Below are 22,456 nucleotides of genomic sequence, written 5' to 3'. Positions count from 1 at the left end.
ATCCGTTGAGGTAGACCTTCCCACTTGTAGAGGATTAACCGTTGGAGAGGATGAGAATGGAATTGAGCATACTCCACCATGTCGAAAGATGACCCCATTAGGCCTAGTACTTGCATCGCCGAGTGAAGGGAAACCCTTGGGCGAGAGAAGTAGTATCTGATCCTATCCTGAAGCCTCAGGACCTTCTCCGGAGACAGAAACAGCCTCTGGCTGTGTGTATCCAGTAGAGCCCCCAAGTGCACCATGAGCCGCGCAGGGCTTTTTCCAATTGATTAGCAACCCTTGGGCTGTGAGGATTTGCACCATCAGCTGAAGATGACTCAGGAGGACATCTTGGGAGCTTACCAGGATCAGCAGGCCATCCAGATACGGCAGGATCCCGATTACCTGTTGCCGGAGATGCTGTCATGACAACCATGACCTTGGTGAAAATCCGAGGGGCCATGGTTAGTCCAAAAGGCAGAGCCTTGAATTGATAATGGAGGTTGCCAATAGCAAACCGCAGATATTGCTGATGTGAAATGGCAATAGGTATATGCAGGTAAGCATCCTGTATATCCAGGGATACCATGTAGTCCCCAGGTTCCATGGCCAGTACAATGGAGCGCAGTGTTTCCATACGGAACTTAGAAACTCTCACAAATTTGTTCAGTGACTTCAGGTTAAGAATAGGCCGGAAAGACTCATTAAGTTTCGAAACTAGAAACAGGGTTGAGTAGTAGCCCCTTCCTTTTTGAGAGATAGGCACCGGCATCACCACTCCTCTCTCCAGGAGGGATTGTACAACTAAGTGTAAAGCTTGCGCCTTCAACGGGTCCGATGGGATGACTATTGTGCAGAACTGGCGAGGGGGAAGTCTCTTGAAGGAGACCGCGTACCCGTGAGAGAAAACTTCTTGCATCCACGCGTCTGAAGTGGTCCTTAACCAGAACTGGGTGAACTGCAGAAGTCGGCCTCCCACCCTGGGGTCCCCCAGGGGGAGGCCCGTCCCGTCATGCTGCAGGCTTGTCCTGTTTGGAAGCAGGCTGACGGGCAGCCCAGGATTGTTTAGATTTGGGCTTACTGGTCTTGGAAGCACGAGGCTGTTTCGAGTATACCTGACCCTTCGATTTACCTGAAGTCCGAAAGGAACGAAAAGTAGTACTTTTGGCTTTCGGAGCAGGAGTAGCAGCATCAGGAAGGCACGCAGTCTTCGCAGAGGCTAAGTCAGTCACGATCTTGTTTAGATCTTCTCCAAAAAGGATGTCTCCTTAAAAGGGAGCACCTCCAGTCTTCTTGGAATCCAGTTCCACCTTCCTGGATCGCAACCAGAGAATATGGCGAGCCAAAACAGATGTAGTGGCCGCTTTGGACGCCATGATGCCCACCTCAGAGGACTCCTCTTGAATATAGTAGGAGGCAGTGGTAATGTGAGACAGACACTGGCAATGTCAGAAATATCTGAAGGTAGCTCATCCTCCAATACCTGGACCCATGCTTCGACACCTTTTGCAGCCCAGGAGGCCGCAATAGTCGGTCTATGTATCACCCCATTTAGGGGAAAAATTAATTTCAGGCATCCCTCCACACGCTTATCTGTCGGTTCCTTCAAGTAGGTGACAATAGCGACAGGCAGAGAAGAGGACACCACAATTCGTGCGACATGAGAGTCTACCGGAGGTGGAGTTTCCCACTTGGTACTCAACTCCGTAGGGATAGGATAGCGAGCTAGCATCTTCTTAGAGAGGGAGAATTTCTTCCCCGGTGAAGCCCATGCCTCCTGACGTATGTCAATTAAACTATCAGAGTGAGGGAAAACAACTTTATCCACTTTCTGACGCTTGAATTTATCAGGCTTCTTTGACCCAGTAGTGGGATCTGCTTCATCATCAATCTGGAGAACCATTTTGATAGCTTCCACTAAGTCAGGGACATCAACCTGAGTTACAGGCCCTCCGTCATAGGCCGCTGAGTCAGAGTCAGTCGGATCAGTATAAGCCCCGTCCTCATCCGAAACATGAGTGGATTGGGAGGAGGAAACCACAAACGCTCGGAGTGCCCCTTGGCCCCAGAGGGCTGAGGAGTAGGCTTCTGTTTATTCAAAATCTGTATCTGGGCAGACAGTGTCCGCCCAAGGCGGATTTGCTACAGGGACAATTTGTGGCAATGGCACAGGTAGCCCCACAGGGGGCGTAAGACGTGTTACCAATGTATTTAACATACAGGAGAAGGCAGCCCAGGGTGGCTCTTGATTGGCCACAGGATCTACAGGTGGCGTGGGAGAGGTATGGGACCCAGCACCCACTTCCCCAGCAGCAGTTTTCTCCCCTGGTAAATACGTGGGATCATCACTGCCTGAGGCAGGAGCGTCCACGGAAATTCCCACCCTGTGTGGCAGACATTATGAGGAATGTAGCCGTGGGGCACACAGTACAATATAGCCAGACAATAAGAATACAGTATGCCAATCCCCTGCTTTATGTGCTAATAAAAGCAGGACACAAACAGAGAATTATGTCGGTATGGGGTGACTGAAATACACACAAAAAAAAACAACACTGAGCTGTATAGACTATATAGCACTGTAAAATAAATAAATAAAATATATATATATATATATATATATATATATATATATATATATATATATATATATATATATATATATAATATGTGGACCCTCACGCACTTATCCTCGCAGGGCACAGTATATAGTGATAGCAAGGATGTGATGCACTAAATGAAAACACTCTGCAGCTATAGGCACACTCAGTCACAAACACAATGCAGATATAAAGTGCCCACGATAATACTGCACTGGACTGGCAAATTACATATGACAGTAGATATGTACTGTATATGCAGAGAGATATAACAATGCACAGTAATACTGGATGTATATCACAGAATATTTGTACCACTTATTCTGTTATAATTACACTTGTTCTTAACTAACAGTGTCTAAACGACATGTAGAATAGTGAAGTGACTGTAAAAGCACGGCGCTGTGACAGGCAGCTTTACAGAGGAGACATCAGCCCAGCAATCCTGTTGAGAGCAGCCCTTGCTACAGAAATGGCACCAGGGAGAAAGTGAAAGCAGCTCCAGGGCGGGAACACCTGTGGAAGATGGCGCCCGGAGCTGGGGGAAAGGGCTACAGGTCAGCGCCTTATCCCCTCACGCTGGACTTCACCACCGGTACTTATGGAGCCTTTATCAAACGTTTTTTCAAGAAAACCGACCTGCGCTCCAGCTGCCCTGGTGGATATAGTGGGGTCCCTGAGCCGTACAGTGTCCATGCCAGCCTCGTGGTCCGTCACCTGGAGACCGCAATTTAGCCCGGCGGGTCCCACCCGGGGGACCTTCTTACCTCCTCCCCGTGTCTTGCAGCCACGCGATCCTGGAGATGTGCAGCCGCGGTGTGCAAGAATACCGGTGCGTCTCCGCTGTAAAGTACCCAGGAACCAGACCGCGGGAGTATACAGCGCAGCAGTGGGGAGGTGATGGAGCCGTAGCACAGTATGTCCCTTGGACAAAAAAAGTGCTGCAGCCCATGAAGTATCTTCAATAAAGCTTTATTCTTCTTTTCTTCAGGGCTGCCTAACCCCCCTTGTTAGTGACCTGCTATGCAGGCACCAACTTTAAAACTGAGCGCCTGTGCACGGAGGCGGTGCGGTGCATCCTGGGAACAGTTAAAGCTTTTAGCCTGTTGGTGCCTCGGATCAAGATTCAACTCTACACCCCAAATGTTATTCCCTGTGGAATCCCAGTGTACCCCGCTGCAGAAAAATACATATCACTCATTAAAAACAAACTGGTATGGGGAGTCTATTGGGCAATACACCTTTACAACTGTACAGTAGACGAGTACTAGCCATCACTAATGTGGGGAAAGCTGGTAAACAGTATTACTCTAATCTTTATATCCTTATACACATTGAATATGGGTGAATCATACGTCTTAAGTAGATGTATCAGAAAATGGACACTCATTACCACCACTTTGTTGCAGTATTAACCACCAACGGGCAATACTGTACGACTGCCCAATGCGAAAATATCATACTATATAGGTAAGTGTGATTGGCACAGTTTTTTAATTTATCACTGTCCAAGTATTGTTCCCTCTTATATATTTATGGAATACCCATGAAGAGATAATAGCTAACAGAATATTCCAGGTCAAACAAACTGTCCACCTTGGGAGCCAGGTCACCTGCGCCATCTAGTCCAGGCTGTCTTTTTACAGCTGTTTGCCTTGGCGCACGGCAAAAAAAAAAAACACCAAATCACTTGGAGTATCACATTGCATCAGAAGATTAATCACAATGTAATAAGTAACACATAGATACATAAATTATTAGTACAATATCTAGTATGTGTTAGAAAAACAATAGATTGAACTGATTCATTTAGGTTATCAGTAAGTACTGACAATGCTAAATTCCTTTGTCGTATAAACAACCCTTATGAAGCTAAGAACACTGTACGCTGCTTACTTAAGAAATACCGTAATGATACGCTATTTGCGTAACGATCGCTCAGCCGTAGGCGAGACGCTCAAGCGTCACGTTCGCTCACGGCCCAGTGATCACAGGACACGTTATTGGTTATGTCTAGGGGACAGATTCGCTGTAACGTAGCATACGCTAGAGACCACGAGGAGGTCACCAGCGGTGCAGACGCTCACAACACTATACCTTGATATTAAACCTTATACCGATGAAACACACAGAATACCTTAATGTGAGTACAGGGTGTAAATGCAACCTTGTGTAACCTGACTATCTACAAAGCTGTTTGAGCGTCACCGACGCTCAAGTGAACACTTAATACTATAGTAAATACACTGATACTGGTTTAGGGTTCCAAAGCCTATAATCTGTATTATATCTAGTATACTTGTAAAAGAGTAACACAGTACAAATGATACACTACAATATAACAAAGACTTCCTAACCAAACACCTAACTAAGGGATAAACTACAATGCTATCCTGGTCTAACACAATACAATACAATACTATAAAGTTTAGTCTAGGGGAGATATTAGAGAAAAGAGAGAATAGAGAGAGAGAAATTGGCTCACAGAAAGACAATGATTACGGAGAGAACTTACGCACAAAGGGTATGATCGCCTGCGCCTCGATATCCAGCTCCCGATTATCAGCAGATAACCGTTGATGAGAGAGTGAGAGCTGGATGTGGTCGGTCTGCCTATTTATGCCCCACACACAATGCAATCTCCTAGTCCCTACAATCCTACAGTTTATTGGACACAGGAATTCGGCCCTGTACTGTAACCAAAGGTCATAGGTTGATTCATACAGGTGGGCTGTGCTGATTTCCAACAGCTCAGGTGGGTGGGGAACTGGGTTTCCCGCCGCATACCTGAGTATGTGCAAATCATAGAAATGGACATAAACTTCTTATGTCCATAACTATTCGCACGAGCGATTAATACGCTCCAAACCAACACCGGAATATTGCTAATTAAATACTCTTCCGATGGGTATCAAACACTGCTGTATGACTCCTGTTAGACCCTTCGTGCAATACAAAGAGGGATTCCTCCGCTCAGGGACATTCTATCTAAACCAAACTTACAGAAACTATTGAGGGGAACATGATCTATAAACTACATTAATTGTGAACTTTTGTAACGAATGAGTCGCACGCTACGATCACATAAACTCTACCGTAAATGCGCATACTGCGCGTGCGAGTGCACGCTATTGCGGGTATGCGCTTCCACGGGAGAGCGTACGCATGCGCAGCACGGACCAGTGTGCGGTGCAAATATGGCAGTGTGCACTAAGACATTTTTCTGACTTTGACAGTCCACCCTTTGGCAGTCAATAATAACTGCCACAAAATATTTAAGGAGAAAAATGTAAGTCAGGGGTTAATTGATTTCCATGGTGGGGTAAGGAAGAAGAGAGGAGTAGGTGTGAAAAGGGTATGACCTAGTGAGAGAGTAGGAGCATGTGTGTATGAGTCCATGTTTGGAGGGTCATGTATCATCGTGCCGTACGTGTGGTAAATCAAGCTTCGAGGTATTGCGAAGTATACATTTGAATTCCTTCTTATCCTGTGGTACAGGTCTGTGGATGGGCTGTCAAACTCTACCGAGCTCATTTCGGCTGTGGTTGTAACACAATGGGGATGCACATTTTAGTTGATGATACATGAATTGGGGGGGGTATGTGGTTGCTGCTATCTGTGCCTGTATTCCCTATCGACTATGTGTGTTATTGCCTGAGGGTTGCAGAGATGAAGATAAAGAACACTTACGAAAAATGCAATGATATTCTATGTCAGGGTAATGTACGTTCGTCGATTGAGGTCTTGATTGGTGTCGGTTGATTGGAGTCTTCTTCTTTGTGCTTTTGCTCATAAATCGTGAGTAAAGCATACAACGTCCATGGATTTACAAAAAATGTTGGGCTGGCGTGGTTTTAAAGTTCCTAGGGAAACTGGGGTACCCATGGCATTGTCCATCAAAATCTTGTTTATCAGGTCGTCTGCTCTTCTTCTTTCCATCTTTCCGTTGTCGGCCCCTTGGCTCATCAAATCCTTCGTCTACGTGGGTCTTTGTACCTCGGAGGAAAACATAGAAATGGGTGAAAGGCGGACCGTATACTCATTACATCATTACGTCATGGTTTCTAGCATTGGGTCATAAATCAAATCCAGGTTAATTACAGTTTCCTCACTCCTTAAGCTCATCACTTTCGTACTTTGCTTGCACCTCATCAAAGCCTGCCCGCATCTAAATATCAATCCAATAGATATAACGACACCCAAAATACATAGGAGAAACTTTCCAACATCCATTATGACTCCTTGAGCCCAGTCTCCTAAACCGGAGAACCAATTTCGCGGGTTCAACCATGACACCCAACCAGTCAGCTCATTACCTACAGCAGCAAGGGTGAGATTGTGTTTTCGACGAAATTCCCACTTTAATTGCAGAATATCGTCCATCTTTTGGTCTATGACCTCTACCGGATCCTCGGTGCTATTTGTGATATACGTGCAACACTTTATGCCGTACTGTGTTGCCAATGTAACACAATATCCGCCTGTTACTGCTGTAAGATAATTAAGAACCATCCTATGCTGAACTAGTTCTGTTTTGTAAGCTTGAAGTTCTCTTCCAGTGTATCTAAACGTGTCATCATACATTTCAGTGATATTATCTAATAAATTGGCGAGTGCGGAAATGTATCTATAATTCATCACACCTCGAGCGGTGCGAGTGAAATCTAACGCTACCAGAACCTGAATCCCGGTGGATTCATGGATAAGATCAGAGGCCGGATGCTCTAACCTTTCTGACAGTTGTCTTTTAACAAGGTGCTCGTAGTGAGTGTGAGTATAAGGAGTTTGGGCACCACGGTGTATGTCCTTCATTTTGTCATGTGTAACAGTCATTACTTCAGGCAATACTTTTCCAATATAACACAATCCTTCAGAGTTTGGGGCAAGCCACTTGTACGCCTTTCTCCCGCATATGAAATATGCATCATCGGGGAGAACATAAGGGACGGAGAAGGACATGACCATGTTACAAACCTTCCAGGTGAAATCTCCTGACCCTAATTCTTCCATCTGTCTAATGCACGTATCGGTTTGTACGATATGTGCACAGTATCCTGGTGATACCTCTCCAACTTTAGTAATCCTATTTCCTAAGGTATATCGATACCGGAATGATTTTCCTCTACTGTCTATGTGGCGTACGAGCTCTGTATCTGTAGGCATTCTATCTGCTCTGTGTGAAAAGGTCATGGTAAGGTTGCTCCATGACACTTCCCAATTTCCCGGTTTTCTGGGATTGGAGATGTTAAAACATATGAGGGACCTATCCACATGGTATTGGTGGAGCTTCAAACTAGGAGGGCTGGAGATGTTAAACCTCCGGTCCACCGGTCTCCCACCACTTAGCTCAAGTACCTCCCCTAACGTTAAAGGAAATGGTACTAGCCCTGATTTACTGTGACCCTGAGGTACTTGAGAGCATACCCAACAATCTGTTTGGTTTAACACGTTACCCACTAAGGAGTGATAGTCACTCAATGGATGCCGGTCTATATGGATATTAAAACTAGATTGGCATTTCTTTATGCATCCATCTTCAACCAGATTATCACAGAGCCTACAGATACAATTTTCCTCAGCTAACAATCCATCACAATTTCTTCTATCGGATCGTTTTCTGATACTCGCCTTTGCTTGTTGGCTTGGTTGATCTTGGAAAACTACGCCTCCATCATCATAATCGGAACCCATTCCAGAACCTCTTTCGACCTCTATGGTACTCTCGCCGGAACAGACTGCTCTGGTCAACATCATGGTTAACATCAAAATCCGGACCACAGTCTCTTGGGGCAAGTCCATCTTTGAGGAGGAAATAGAGAAGAATGAGAAGGGGGAAAAAGAAATTTTAAAGGAGAGGGGATGGGAAGTGGAGAAAACAATAAAAGGGAGAGGGGAGTCGACAGCTGCTTTCGGTCTTCAAGGCTCAGGTGCCGCCTCAGTCCTCCTGGAACAGACACTCTAGTGATACAACCTCTACCGTCTGTTCCTTATCACGGGACTTCTCTGGATCAGCAACCTTCTTGCAGTGGGATGAATGGACCCAAGTCTCTCTCTCAGCAACCTTCAATGCTGTGGTGCTAGTCAATAAGACCTGGTATGGTCCTTCCCATCTATCAATAAGACAACCTGAGCGTAGAAAATTTCGTATCATTACATAATCCCCAGGTTCAATGTCATGACAATTACTATCTGGTAAATCAGGAATCACCAACTTCAGATTATCATTTTGATTCCTCAACTGTTTACTCATGTTAATCAAGTACTTTACAGTTACTTCATTGTTACATTTCAAATCATCCTGAGGGTTAATCATGACATGCGGTTGTCGACCAAACAAGATTTCAAAAGGGGACAGATTAAGAGGGGACCTGGGAGTGGTTCTGATGCTATACAAAACAATGGGTAAAGCTTCTGGCCACGTCAATCCTGTCTCTGCCATTACTTTACTCAATTTATTCTTAATAGTGCTGTTCACTCTTTCGACCTTCGCGCTCGCCTGTGGACGGTACGGAGTGTGCAGCTTACTATCAATTCCCATCAACTTACACATTCCTTGAAAGACATCACCTGTAAAATGGGTACCCCTATCACTTTCAATGATTCTAGGGATACCATATCTACATACAAATTCCTGCACAATTTTCTTAGCTGTAAACATAGCGGTATTTGTAGCTGTTGGAAAAGCTTCGACCCAATTCGAGAAAACATCTATACAAACAAGTACATATTTCAAATTTCTACATGGGGGTAATTGAATGAAGTCAATTTGTATTACTTGGAAAGGGCCGCCGGCAGGTGGGATATGGGATGGTTCTGTTGGTATTGCTTTTCCAATATTCTTTCTCAGACAGGTAAGGCATGACATTGCTCTTTTACTAGCATGAGAGGAGAATCCTGGGGCGCACCAGTATGCTCTTACCAACTTGCACATCCCCTCCTTGCCTAGACGAGTCAGCCCGTGAGCTGCTTCAGCCAGACACGGAAGGTATGCCCTGGGGGCCACTGGTTTACCATGTCCATCCGTCCAGAGCCCTGAGGACTCCTGGCCATATCCCTTTGCCTTCCAGACTGCCTTCTCCTGAGTGGAACACAAATTCTGCATTTCACACAACTTTTGTGTGTTGATGGTATTAAATACCATCAGTTGTGTGGTGTCTGTCCGTATGGGGGTAGCAGCTGCAAGCTTTGCAGCTTCGTCTGCTCGGCTGTTACCAAGGGATACTGGGTCTTGACTATATGTATGTGCTTTACATTTGATAACAGCCACTCTGTCGGGTTCCTGTATCGCTGTTAGAAGCCTTTTTATGTGAGCTGCATGCGCTATCGGTGTACCAGCTGCCGTCATGAAATTTCTGAGACGCCATAGCGCTCCGAAATCATGGACTACCCCGAACGCGTATCTAGAATCGGTGTAGATATTGGCAGACTTACCCTTAGCCAATTCACATGCTCTGGTTAGGGCGACCAGTTCAGCAACCTGGGCTGAGTGAGGTGGGCCTAGCGGTTCCGCTTCTATGGTGTCTTGGTCATCTACGACTGCGTATCCAGTACACAAGTCTCCCGAGTCTGACTGTCTGTGACAACTACCGTCCGTGTAGAACGTGAGTTCTGCATCTTCTAGTGGATTGTCACTGATGTCAGGCCTTGCGGTAAAATTTTGGGTCAAATATTCCATACAATCATGTGTATCTTCCTTTGCATTAAATCCTCCTTCCCCATCACTCTCACCTCCCACCCTTTGTGCCTGTCCAGGCACACCTGGGAGAAATGTTGCAGGGTTTAATGCGCTGCATCTCCTTATGGTGATGTTTACTGGGGCCATTAGTGCCAATTCCCATCTCGTAAACCTTGCTGATGAGACATGTCTGGTTTGGGCAGAATTCAATAAGGCCGATACCGCATGTGGTGTATGGATTGTGAGGTTGTGGCCTAGCACGACATCTTCGCTTTTCGTCACTAGCAATGCTATCGCCGCAACGCTACGCAAGCATGTGGGGAGGGATCGCGCTACCGTGTCTAGCTGAGCGCTGTAGTATGCAATTGGCCTGCTGGCATCACCGTGTTTTTGTGTTAGTACACCTGCTGCGCACCCAGCACTTTCTGTTCCGTATAGTTCAAAGGGTTTCCCATAGTCTGGCATACCTAATGCTGGTGCCTGCGTTAGGCACTGTTTGAGTCTCTCAAATGCTGTTTCGGATTCGTCTGTATGCGAAATCCGATCAGGTTTGTTTGAAGAGACCATTTCCTGCAAAGGTAGCGCCAATATGGAAAACCCTGGGATCCAATTACGGCAATACCCACACATTCCTAAAAACGTCCTGATCTGTTGCTGGGTTTGTGGCAGTGTCATGTCTCTAATGGCTTGGATTCTATCAGCGGTCAGGTGTCTCAGTCCTTGTGTTAGACAGTGTCCCAAGTATTTTACCTTAGCTTGGCATAATTGCAACTTGTCTTTGGAGACCTTGTGACCTGTGTCTGAAAGATGAAACAGGAGCTGTTTCGTATCCTTCAGGGATGCCTCCAATGAATCAGAACACAGCAGTAGATCATCCACGTACTGTATCAACACTGATCCACTTTCCGGTTGGAAAGACTGTAAACAATCATGCAAAGCCTGAGAAAATATACTTGGACTATCTATGAAACCTTGGGGTAACCGAGTCCACGTGTATTGGACTCCTCTGTATGTGAATGCAAACAAATATTGGCTGTCAGGGTGCAGAGGTACCGAAAAGAAAGCGGAGCAGAGGTCAATAACAGTGAAAAATTTGGCAGTGGGAGGAATTTGCATTAGGATGACAGCTGGATTAGGCACTACGGGGAACTGACTCTCAACTATTTTGTTAATCCCCCTTAGATCCTGCACTAGCCTGTAACCCCTCCCCCCACTCTTTTTAACAGGGAAGATGGGACTATTTGCTGTGCTGGACGTTCTTACTAGAATGCCCTGTTGTAGCAAGCGCTCTATTACCGGGAAAACTCCTAACTCCACCTCTGGCTTCAGAGGATACTGTGGGATTTTTGGAGCTATCCTACCATCTTTTACTTGTACTACTACTGGAGCTACGTTTGCCATTAATCCAGTGTCCTGTCCATCTTTTGTCCAAAGCGACTCTGGTATCTGAGATGTCATCTCTTCTACTTGGGATGGATTCCTATTTGTCATAATGGAATGTGACATTAATTTTGATGGGGAGTCTAACATGTCTCGTACTTCCTGAGCGTGATTCTCAGGGATGTCCAAGAATACACCTTCAGGAGTACAATAAATGACGCAACCCATTTTACATAGTAAGTCTCTTCCCAGGAGATTGGTCGGTGCCGATGCAGCCAGCAAAAAGGAATGCTTGGTATGCAAAGGCCCTATTGTAATCTCGGCTGGTTTGCTAACAGGGTAGTGCTGGACTACTCCTGTTACTCCTATGGCTGGAACTGTCCTACCAGTGGTTCTCATGCCCACTGTCGAATTGATCACTGACTTGGCCGCCCCTGTGTCTACAAGAAAGTTTAAAGTTTTACCGGCTACATTGATTGCAATCTCTGGTTCGCTTCCAAGACTGGCAATCAATTTAACTGGTTGCAGATTACAGGTATGGCCACACCCCTATTGGGTATGCTGACCTCCCTGAATCCCGCTGGCAGCAACTACTTGTGAGGGAGTTAGCTGGGAACTACCAGAGGCATGCCAATCTCTGTTTGGGGGATATCTTTTTGTTTCCCCTGTATGTGGCTCAAAACTCCGCCTCTGTGGACCCTGCTCCCAATGTCGTGTGTGGTGTTGTTGTCTAGGGGGTTGAAAAGATCTTTGTACATTTCTTACTCTACAGTCTCGTGCAAAATGTCCTGGTTTGTTACAAGAAAAACATGTTATTACACTTGCCTTACCCACAGGATTCGGTGGTACATACGCAGGCTGCCTTGTGGTCAGCGCCTGTATACTTACGGACATCAACTTATCACTTTGCGACTCCCTGTGCCTAGTGATATTTCTGTCGTGATCAATAGCAGCCTCTCTCAAGGTGGACACTGACAGACCTCGCCAACATGGCTGCGTGGTCTGTACCCTAGCTTTTAATGTTTCTTTCAAACCATCCATCAGTACAGATACTGCTACTTCTCGATGGTTTGGGTTGGTCTTTATGTCTTCTATACCAGTGTACTTTGCCATTTCTAATAGTGCCCGGTGAAAATATTCTATTGCCGTTTCGGACTCCTTTTGCTTAATGGAAAATATTTTATTCCATTTAACAACGGCTGGGAAATACTCTTTTAGCTGTAAATTTATCCTTTTTACATTATCCTTATTGTACACGTCTGTAAGCGGTACATCTTTATCCAATGCACAATCAGCTAAAAACTGAGTTGCATCAACATTGGAAGGTAAACAAGCTCTTAGCAGTATCTGCCAATCCTTGTTGTTGGGTTCTACCGTGTTACCTAAATCCCTGATGTATTTTTGGCTAGCAACTAAATCCTTCCTGGGGTCAGGAAATTCGGACACTATTGTTCTTAATTCCATTCTGGAAAATGGAGTGTACATGGCAATGTTCCTTATGGGAGTGGCTCCAGACACATCTGTTTTTCCATTGGGAACTGCTATTACCCTTACAGGAGCAATTCTAACAGCCTCTTCCTGTGTAGATTCTACAGCTTGTTGTGGTACAATTGTTTCAGTGTAGTGCATGGTGCCGTACTTACCCGTTGACACGACCTCACCTATCCCTCCGCTAGGGGCTTTCACTAATCTCGTGGGTGTCGCTGTGCCTACTGTGGTCTCTGCTATGGTGGCTGCAAGAGAGAGAGCTGAAATTGTTGCTGAATCGTCTTCTTGATCACACTCCTGAGGAAGGTTCAAAACAGGGTACATCTTGCACGGGTTAATACTTGCATGAGTTATTTGGTTAACATCATTAACATTTACAGTGTTACTAAGAGTTTGTGTTTTACAACCCTGTGCGTTTCTCTCCGCAATCAACTTCTCTCCTGCAATGTATGGTGGGGGAGGAGCTGTGGCAATCAACTTCCTGACTGCCCCAGATCCCGCCGCCAGAGCCAAACCTCTCTGTATCTCACCTTCCTGGTGCCATAACTGTAAATAATCATGATGCTGAATTCGTCTCTTTGCTGATTTTACGAGACACTTGTCCCTGTCTTGTACAGTCATTCTCTCCCATTCATCACATAAAGATTCGGTGTGAATTCCATATTTTTCACACATTACATATCGTGCCGACCCAACTGGTCGGTTCACAGAATCAACCTGAACCAGGGTTGATCGCCCCCTACCTGAGCAACTGGCCCCCATAGTCTGTAGGTGTTGCTTAGTCCTCCTTGGATTTTCTGTATCAAGGTTTTCAGCAAGCCTTTACAGACAACCAAATTACTCCACAGTAGGCCGGCGGTGGCGGTTTACCGAGTACCCCACTCACTCGCCCACCTCGACCAATACGACCTGTAAACACCGTTATGATGCCAGCGTACTCGATACAGGGCCCCTATGGAACCTTCAGTTTACTGGAACATATGAGGGTTACCCGCAGGACACTTACTCTTTCCAGTAAAGTTGGGGTTGTTAGATAGTTCCTGAGTGACCAGCGAACTTCCCTTCCAAAAATAAAAAATTACACAAATCACGTCAGAATGTACAAATAGCGTTTGTGACCACTTTACTCTAATGGTATTTAGGTCAGATTACTAACTACTGCACACAATTACGTGTGGTCCAATCGTTCAGTACACGAGCACTACTTGTCATGTACTGAAAGACCAATGGAATCGATGTTTCCGGCCGCGATTCCTTCAGCAAGAGCTTATGGCCTATATGGGTTCTGCACCAACACCCCAGGCGTTGTGCCACTGGACTTTTATAGCGGACCTTTTACCTTACGACCTCCTGGTCTTGTTCCTTATGACCTCCTGGTCTTGTTACCTTATGGTCCGCTATACTCTAATGCTCAAATATTATTTAACCAGGGATGCCTCCCTGGCCACCGTATATGTCACTTACACGTATGTCCCTTGACGAGTACCCGACTTTCCTTTTGGTTCCACCTTAAAGTTATATAAACTTTTGTATACAAAACACACTCACTCAACACATGTACACTTTGTTTCTATATCTATTTCTGCGCAGAAATTGTCTTCAGGCCAAAAGTGTTACCAATTAGGAGCAGGATCTGTTAAACTAAATTTCAGATTTTCCAAAAAATAGATTTGCGTTATTTACCGCGTCGCGTTATCTACCGCTGTGCGTTACTTATCGCTTTTGCGCTAATTATCGCTTTGCGCTAATTATCGCTTTTCGTGACTTGGGCTACGTGGGCGTAACCAGACGCTACGTTGCGTAATGAACGCTGCGTGCGTCTGCCTTTTGGATTGCGTACGCTAGTCTTTGTTAGCGACACGTGTACGCAATGCAAAGGATCCACCGTAACACAATATATTTATTTATCAATGTAGATGATCCCTGATCATCTACCGCAATCCACACTGACTGCCTTGTATCTCAGACAAACCGTGTGTTTGTTCTATACTTTAACTATTACCTCTACTTTTAAATAACAGCAAATCTCTTTTTAGCACTTTCTATCAACTATAAAAAAATTGGCAAACAGGAATAGTGATATACGAAATTTGAAAAAGAAATGCAGATAAATGTATGCGTACGCAAGACAAAAGAAAAATAAACAGTTTTAAAAGACACAAGCGTTTTGTTCTTACTTCCGGTTACCGGATTCCTTCAGCACTCTTTACCTAAGCGAAGCAGACGCTTATCCCGCCAGCACTATGAGACAACCTCCCACCCTTTGCTGGAGGGATAATGTCTGCTGATCTACCTAGTGCAGATGTGAAAAGGACCGGACGAGCCCGCAATTGACAATGCTAAATTCCTTTGTCGTATAAACAACCCTTATGAAGCTAAGAACACTGTACGCTGCTTACTTAAGAAATACCGTAATGATACGCTATTTGCGTAACGATCGCTCAGCCGTAGGCGAGACGCTCAAGCGTCACGTTCGCTCACGGCCCAGTGATCACAGGACACGTTATTGGTTATGTCTAGGGGACAGATTCGCTGTAACGTAGCATACGCTAGAGACCACGAGGAGGTCACCAGCGGTGCAGACGCTCACAACACTATACCTTGATATTAAACCTTATACCGATGAAACACACAGAATACCTTAATGTGAGTACAGGGTGTAAATGCAACCTTGTGTAACCTGACTATCTACAAAGCTGTTTGAGCGTCACCGACGCTCAAGTGAACACTTAATACTATAGTAAATACACTGATACTGGTTTAGGGTTCCAAAGCCTATAATCTGTATTATATCTAGTATACTTGTAAAAGAGTAACACAGTACAAATGATACACTACAATATAACAAAGACTTCCTAACCAAACACCTAACTAAGGGATAAACTACAATGCTATCCTGGTCTAACACAATACAATACAATACTATAAAGTTTAGTCTAGGGGAGATATTAGAGAAAAGAGAGAATAGAGAGAGAGAAATTGGCTCACAGAAAGACAATGATTACGGAGAGAACTTACGCACAAAGGGTATGATCGCCTGCGCCTCGATATCCAGCTCCCGATTATCAGCAGATAACCGTTGATGAGAGAGTGAGAGCTGGATGTGGTCGGTCTGCCTATTTATGCCCCACACACAATGCAATCTCCTAGTCCCTACAATCCTACAGTTTATTGGACACAGGAATTCGGCCCTGTACTGTAACCAAAGGTCATAGGTTGATTCATACAGGTGGGCTGTGCTGATTTCCAACAGCTCAGGTGGGTGGGGAACTGGGTTTCCCGCCGCATACCTGAGTATGTGCAAATCATAGAAATGGACATAAACTTCTTATGTCCATAACTATTCGCACGAGCGATTAATACGCTCCAAACCAACACCGGAATATTGCTAATTAAATACTCTTCCGATGGGTATCAAACACTGCTGTATGACTCCTGTTAGACCCTTCGTGCAATACAAAGAGGGATTCCTCCGCTCAGGGACATTCTATCTAAACCAAACTTACAGAAACTATTGAGGGGAACATGATCTATAAACTACATTAATTGTGAACTTTTGTAACGAATGAGTCGCACGCTACGATCACATAAACTCTACCGTAAATGCGCATACTGCGCGTGCGAGTGCACGCTATTGCGGGTATGCGCTTCCACGGGAGAGCGTACGCATGCGCAGCACGGACCAGTGTTCGGTGCAAATATGGCAGTGTGCACTAAGACATTTTTCTGACTTTGACAGTACATTAGTAAAAGCTACATTTATTTAACACAAAGAACAACAAATAAGACTTAAACCTACTTTATAGCCTTTTGCAACAAGTCGTCTAACATGGACAAATAACCGGTGTGTAGGGATACTTGCACTCATAAAATTGTGGTCGAGGTGGCAATATATGTTCAGTTCCCGGGCAGCAATCTGCAAAGCATTAAATGGTTAGAGAGCAATAGCTTTCATGTGAACAGTCCATAGAATGGCTGTAAGAAGATATTTAAAATGTTAAGTAAAAGTGTGCAACCTCTCCACTCCACCCAAATGCCATCATTTTTTATAGTTCTTACAATAAACATTATACAATATGTGTAGTGATGTCACATTATACTATATGTGTAGTTATGTCACATAATACTGCATACTGACACTGGGACATTATATTTACTAGTTCTAATAGGGGGTGGTGTGTGGGGGGAGGGGGGGAGGGGGAATTACCGAAGCTAAAATTAATACATCATATATCATATTGCATTTAGGGGGGGGGGGGGGGGGGGAAAGGTGAGCGTAAGTGCCGTGGAACAAGAATACATTAGTTAGGATGACAATATAATAAAGATATCCTTTAGTAAGACACTAGAGAGTTCTAGCAGTATAGGGTTAATTTATGATATGGACACCCACAGGGGGTATGAAAGAAGTGATTACCATATACGGCAATCTAGTGATCCATTAAGCTCGAGGTATGATAGTTTGGATAACCTGGGATTATAGTTGAATAACCATAAAGTATATAAGTGAATAATCTGAATCGTATTGATAAGGTTTGATATCCTTCTGGATCTATAGAGAGTAGAGGATAGAGGAGTTGTAGATTAACCGACTGTGAAGGGATAGGTTTAGAGTTCAGTCCGTAGCGTGGGAAGATATGATTTATTTGATTTTGTGCATTTTTTTATTAATGTCCTATAGGAATGTATATTGATTTGTATTAAATTAGGAACCAAATGATATATAAGTTCTTAAAAAATATGTACTACAATATATTTATATAATATTAAGATGATGGAAGTACACTCTATATAGGTAGGATAGAGATCAAATAACATTGAGAAATATTGATGGAGTAATGGTAGTGTAATGGTATATGAAGGATGAGGTAGCTGGTTCGATTCGCTGTTAGGATGGAAAAATTTTTTATTTTCAATAACAAATAGAATTATTTTTATATGTTCCTTATCTTTTTCTATTAATTATTATTGAAGAATTTTCTATGTATGTTAGCGGAGATTAGAGACAGAGCGGGCATTGAGATATACATTTTTGGATAGATGCATTATAGTATATTGATTCATTTTTGTATTTATTTATAGAAAAATTTGTATACACCCATTATAGACTGGGTGTATGGAAACCTGTGTAGGTCTAATTAAGGAGGTTGGACTAGGAGGTGGCTAAGCAAGTATAACAACAGGTGTTGTATATTTAACATTGGATGCACCAATAGGATTTAACATCATTCCTATAAAAAGGGTCCTGGAATTGTTTGAAATCATTCTTTGATAAAGCCCCTGTAGGAGGAGCGAAACGCGTAAGAAGTTTTGGATTTGGACCCGTACTTTATATCATGTCTTTATCCTCCGTTGTCGCTAAGTATGATTGCCGGGAGGAAAGAAGCCGCCCAGCGGTGCCTGCAAACGGCACGTAGAGGTGTGGATCCGGGGAGCATAAAAGCCGCACATAATACATCAGGGCAGGCGCCAGTTCAGGTGCCGCTCTCCCTACAGCCAGAAACCACCGTGGTAGTTACTGGGATCCTCGCTCTGCTGACTGCATAGCCTCACGTAAGATTCTGCTGGGAACGGCTCTCACACAGCCAAATGTGTTATATTGGATGGTTACATTTGTGAAAGAACTATGATATAAAGTAACAAATTGCAGATACTGAATCATTATACGGGTTCTACTGGCAGCTGCTACGAGTTAACCATTGACTTTTTATATGGACTGAGTTGTATATTTACAGAGACAGTCTATCTAATTCTGTGCACAGATTATGCTTAAATCCACCTCCTTTTAGTGTAGAACGAAAAATATATATTTACTCTTTTATTCAAATGTTATTAATGATATTAAGACCGGTCTTGCTTTTTATTGTTGTATTTCTTCATTTATGAATAAAAAATCTTTATTATACTAAATAAATAGAAGTTTTGATATTATTGTCAGCCATATCATATATATCTTCTAATTTAGCGCAGGAGAGTAATTATTTTTGTATACTGACACCGGGATCGCAACAGTCAGCATCCAGACAGATCCTGAAGATAAGTACAGAGGACATGGTTAAGGGGGGTACACACGGAGAGATCCGTGTTTAAAATCTAAGCAATCTGACTAGATTGCTTAGATTTTAAGCACGGATCTGTTGTGTGTATGCCCCCCAGCTATAGCGATGCGCGGTGCTAGATTGAGCCTTCATGCAGACTCAATCTAGCAGGCCACTCACTTCACCGCTGTGTAAAGTGAGCGGCCCCCGTCGTCGTTCCCCCTCACTCAGCACATTGCGCTGTGCTGAGCGGGGGGAGAGATGTGTGCTAAGATCGCTCAGCACACATCTCTCCCGTCAGTACTGCCCTGTAGTGTTAGGCACTAGGGGGAGGATTAGCAGTAGTCTGGGGGGGACCGGGGTGTTAGCGTTAGGCTGGGGGGTATAGGGTTAGGCTATATCGTGATTTTGCCCATCTGGATGACGTTGTCAGTATAGTGACTGCCGAGATTTCGTACACAACTCTACAATATGTGTAGTTGTGTCACAGATTTATTATTTATTTTTATTATTTTAATGATTGATCTCCTTTAGATGTCAGCACTTCCTCTTGCAATTGGGACAGCTTCAGGACATTAAGCTGAATTTGTACAAAGAATAATATACAGAAAGGTGCTAAATGATGTGTGAAAATCATGGGTTTTCCCCTAGTTTGTCTAACATTAGTAACCAAACTGGTGCTCCAAAAAGAGAAAATTAATTTCTTATGTTTACGTTTCACACATTTCAAAACTGTTCATTATAAAATGAATACATAAAAAAAAATAGAATCCATAAACATTATATAAATCACTAACCTCTGCATCTTCTCCAAAGAACCTATACTTGTATCCACATTCAACACATAGAACTGCATCCTTGTGCTGCTTTTTAATTTCCATATACTGCTCCTCAAGGGGTGTGTATATAGTTTTTGTTCTGCGGTTGGAAGTTTTTGCTTGTGAAGAATTGACAGGGTTTTCCCGCTGCCTGGAAGAGGGGAGGGAGTCTGACTTGACTTTTTTGGCCTGCAAGAAAATCATACATATTAGTCATAAACAGATTTCTCTCACACAAAAAAAAAACCCAATGCTCATAATTTAATCACAAAGCAAAAGGTAACTTGTGAAATCCACAAACAATATTTAAGTGTATGATACAGTTAAATGGTAATCACTGGAGGATCTGTGTATTTAGCACGTGCACCAATCTTCAGAGCTGCGATCTACTGAAGACCCCTGCAGAGCACAAAAGCCAAGTGCCGTAGCCAAAATCTGAAAACAATAGCTTTCACTATGCGAACACTTAAAAGTAACACAAAACACAAAGTAATAATAATATGAATAACGGTAAGAAATTATTGTTTGGTGTTAACATGACATTGCTTGGAAAAATAAATTATAAATACTTGCAGTTATTTAATGTATAATATTCCACTCAATAATACATATCATTTGGTATAATATAATAAAAAAAATAAAAATAAAAAAAAAGTGGTTTCATTGCACTTGTTATAGGTGGAATGGAATATTTCACAAATTTGTTTGTGAATACAACCAGATTGAATCAACTTTTAAGGTGCTCTATGAGGGACGTCGCCCAGTGTTTCCCCTCCCGGGCCGGGATGGTCACACGGAGAGATATGATGACCATATCGCTGAGTGACGTCATGCAGCGGCCGGGTTATCAGCTCTTGGGTGACGGTCCAAATTGAGATGCCTGCACGGCCGGCAGCGAGGGTCGTTCAAGACCCACCGGGCCACGCATCTCTCAGCGGCATACACACTTGCCGAGAAAGTGAGCGACCTCGCTCAGGAAGGGTGAAAATGGGCGACGTCGCTCATTTTCTCGGCAAGAGTGTGTGTACCTTTAGTCATTTAATTAACAGACATTTAATAGATATGAGGGCAAAAGGCATCATATGTTCAAGAAACTGAGTTTGAAGAAAAAGGTGTCAGAAATCACCACATAAGAGATAAAATTATAGGACCGGTTTATTATAACCATATTCAGCCTGTACAAAAATCTCATACTAACAACTGATAAGTATGTTGTATATGTACAGTGGCAGTGTAAAGACTTCTCCCATTTTCATTGCACTCTTCATGTCAAAGCATGCAAAGTGCAAATATAGAAAAGACTGGACAAGTCTCATTTGTCATACACAATGGCAATAGGGTTGGGGGAACTAACCACTGCAATGCCGCAGGATTCAGCCAGTTGCCGCAGTGCTATGCTTTACAAAAAAAAAATTATAATATATATATATATATATATAATTCCAGTATGACCGGCACTCCAAATACCTTAATTAAATACCTGGGTGCCCTCCCTCGGTCCAAACAGAGCAGATACACAGAGCAAGTTCAGGCGGCACTCCACGGATTTTCAACACCAAAAAAGACAGCTACACAGGCTTGAATGTCAACGTTTCAGGTGACGAAAGGTGTGATTAAACAGCACCTGAAACGTTGACATTCAAGCCTGTGTAGCTGTCTTTTTTGGTGTTGAAAATCCGTGGAGTGCCGCCTGAACTTGCTCTGTATATATATATATATATATATATATATATATATATATATATATATATATATATATTTATTTATTTTTGAATTGCGTTTTTACACCCATACACTGGCACAGAGCCTGACATTAACACTTCAGCTGCCTTTTTCTACATGTGGGACAGGAAAGAGGACTTGGCCATGGTAAGGCCCAGGCGATGTCATGCCTTGCGGCTGAAACACTTCAAACCTTTTTTGTTAATTAGTGAGGTCAGAAAAGACATACAAGGAATTGGCACGCTCATTGCTGATGTGGAATATCACTGAAATACATTACATAAAACATAATAGGGAGATAAAGACATTACAATTTTACAGGACATACTGAAAAATAAATGAAAACTGAAGGATCTGGGAAACCTCTCCAGGTGAGAAAACATCCAACAATTTACACATAAAAATCTGTACAAATTCGAAAAGGGAGCGTGGCCACTCCCCTTTTCGTATACTTTCAAATGAAGTTTGGAGAGCCAGAAATCGGTATAGACCATAAAAAAAAGGTACTGTACCTGCCAAAAAGGTAAAGTTGGAGGGTATAAAGCAAGCCTCTGCGCTGTAGACAGGAAAAAAAAAAATCCTTTTACTGCAGCGTCCTATGTCCTGATGCCAGTCCGCCTGCCCCCTCCGGCATCAACAATCCCCACTCCCTAGCCGTGGCGCAGGTGCAACAAAAGCTTCTGCGGCCACCGGCATAGATGTGTATGAAAGCGGCGCGGCGGAAGGCTTTCATAGCCCTCTCTGCGCCGCATA

At 43.6% G+C, this 22,456-nt stretch overlaps 1 protein-coding gene across 3 annotated transcripts in view; it reads right to left on the bottom strand.

Moving 5' to 3' along the window:
• MSH3 (mutS homolog 3) overlaps positions 1–22,456 on the bottom strand; it is a 534,775-nt gene that overhangs the window by 468,912 nt on the left and 43,407 nt on the right. For all 3 annotated transcript variants that reach the window (XM_063963915.1, XM_063963914.1, XM_063963916.1), the window contains exons 4-5: positions 19,961–20,170; positions 16,925–17,041 (exon numbers count right to left, since the gene is read on the bottom strand). In XM_063963915.1, coding sequence (XP_063819985.1) covers positions 16,925–17,041; positions 19,961–20,170 — 327 coding nt within the window. The remainder of the gene's footprint in view (positions 1–16,924; positions 17,042–19,960; positions 20,171–22,456) is intronic.

Source organism: Pseudophryne corroboree, chromosome 1 (assembly GCF_028390025.1).
Source record: "Pseudophryne corroboree isolate aPseCor3 chromosome 1, aPseCor3.hap2, whole genome shotgun sequence".
Classification (NCBI taxonomy): domain Eukaryota; kingdom Metazoa; phylum Chordata; class Amphibia; order Anura; family Myobatrachidae; genus Pseudophryne; species Pseudophryne corroboree.
Note: the sequence above shows the minus strand (reverse complement) of the source record. Positions and strands in the feature narration are given on the sequence as shown.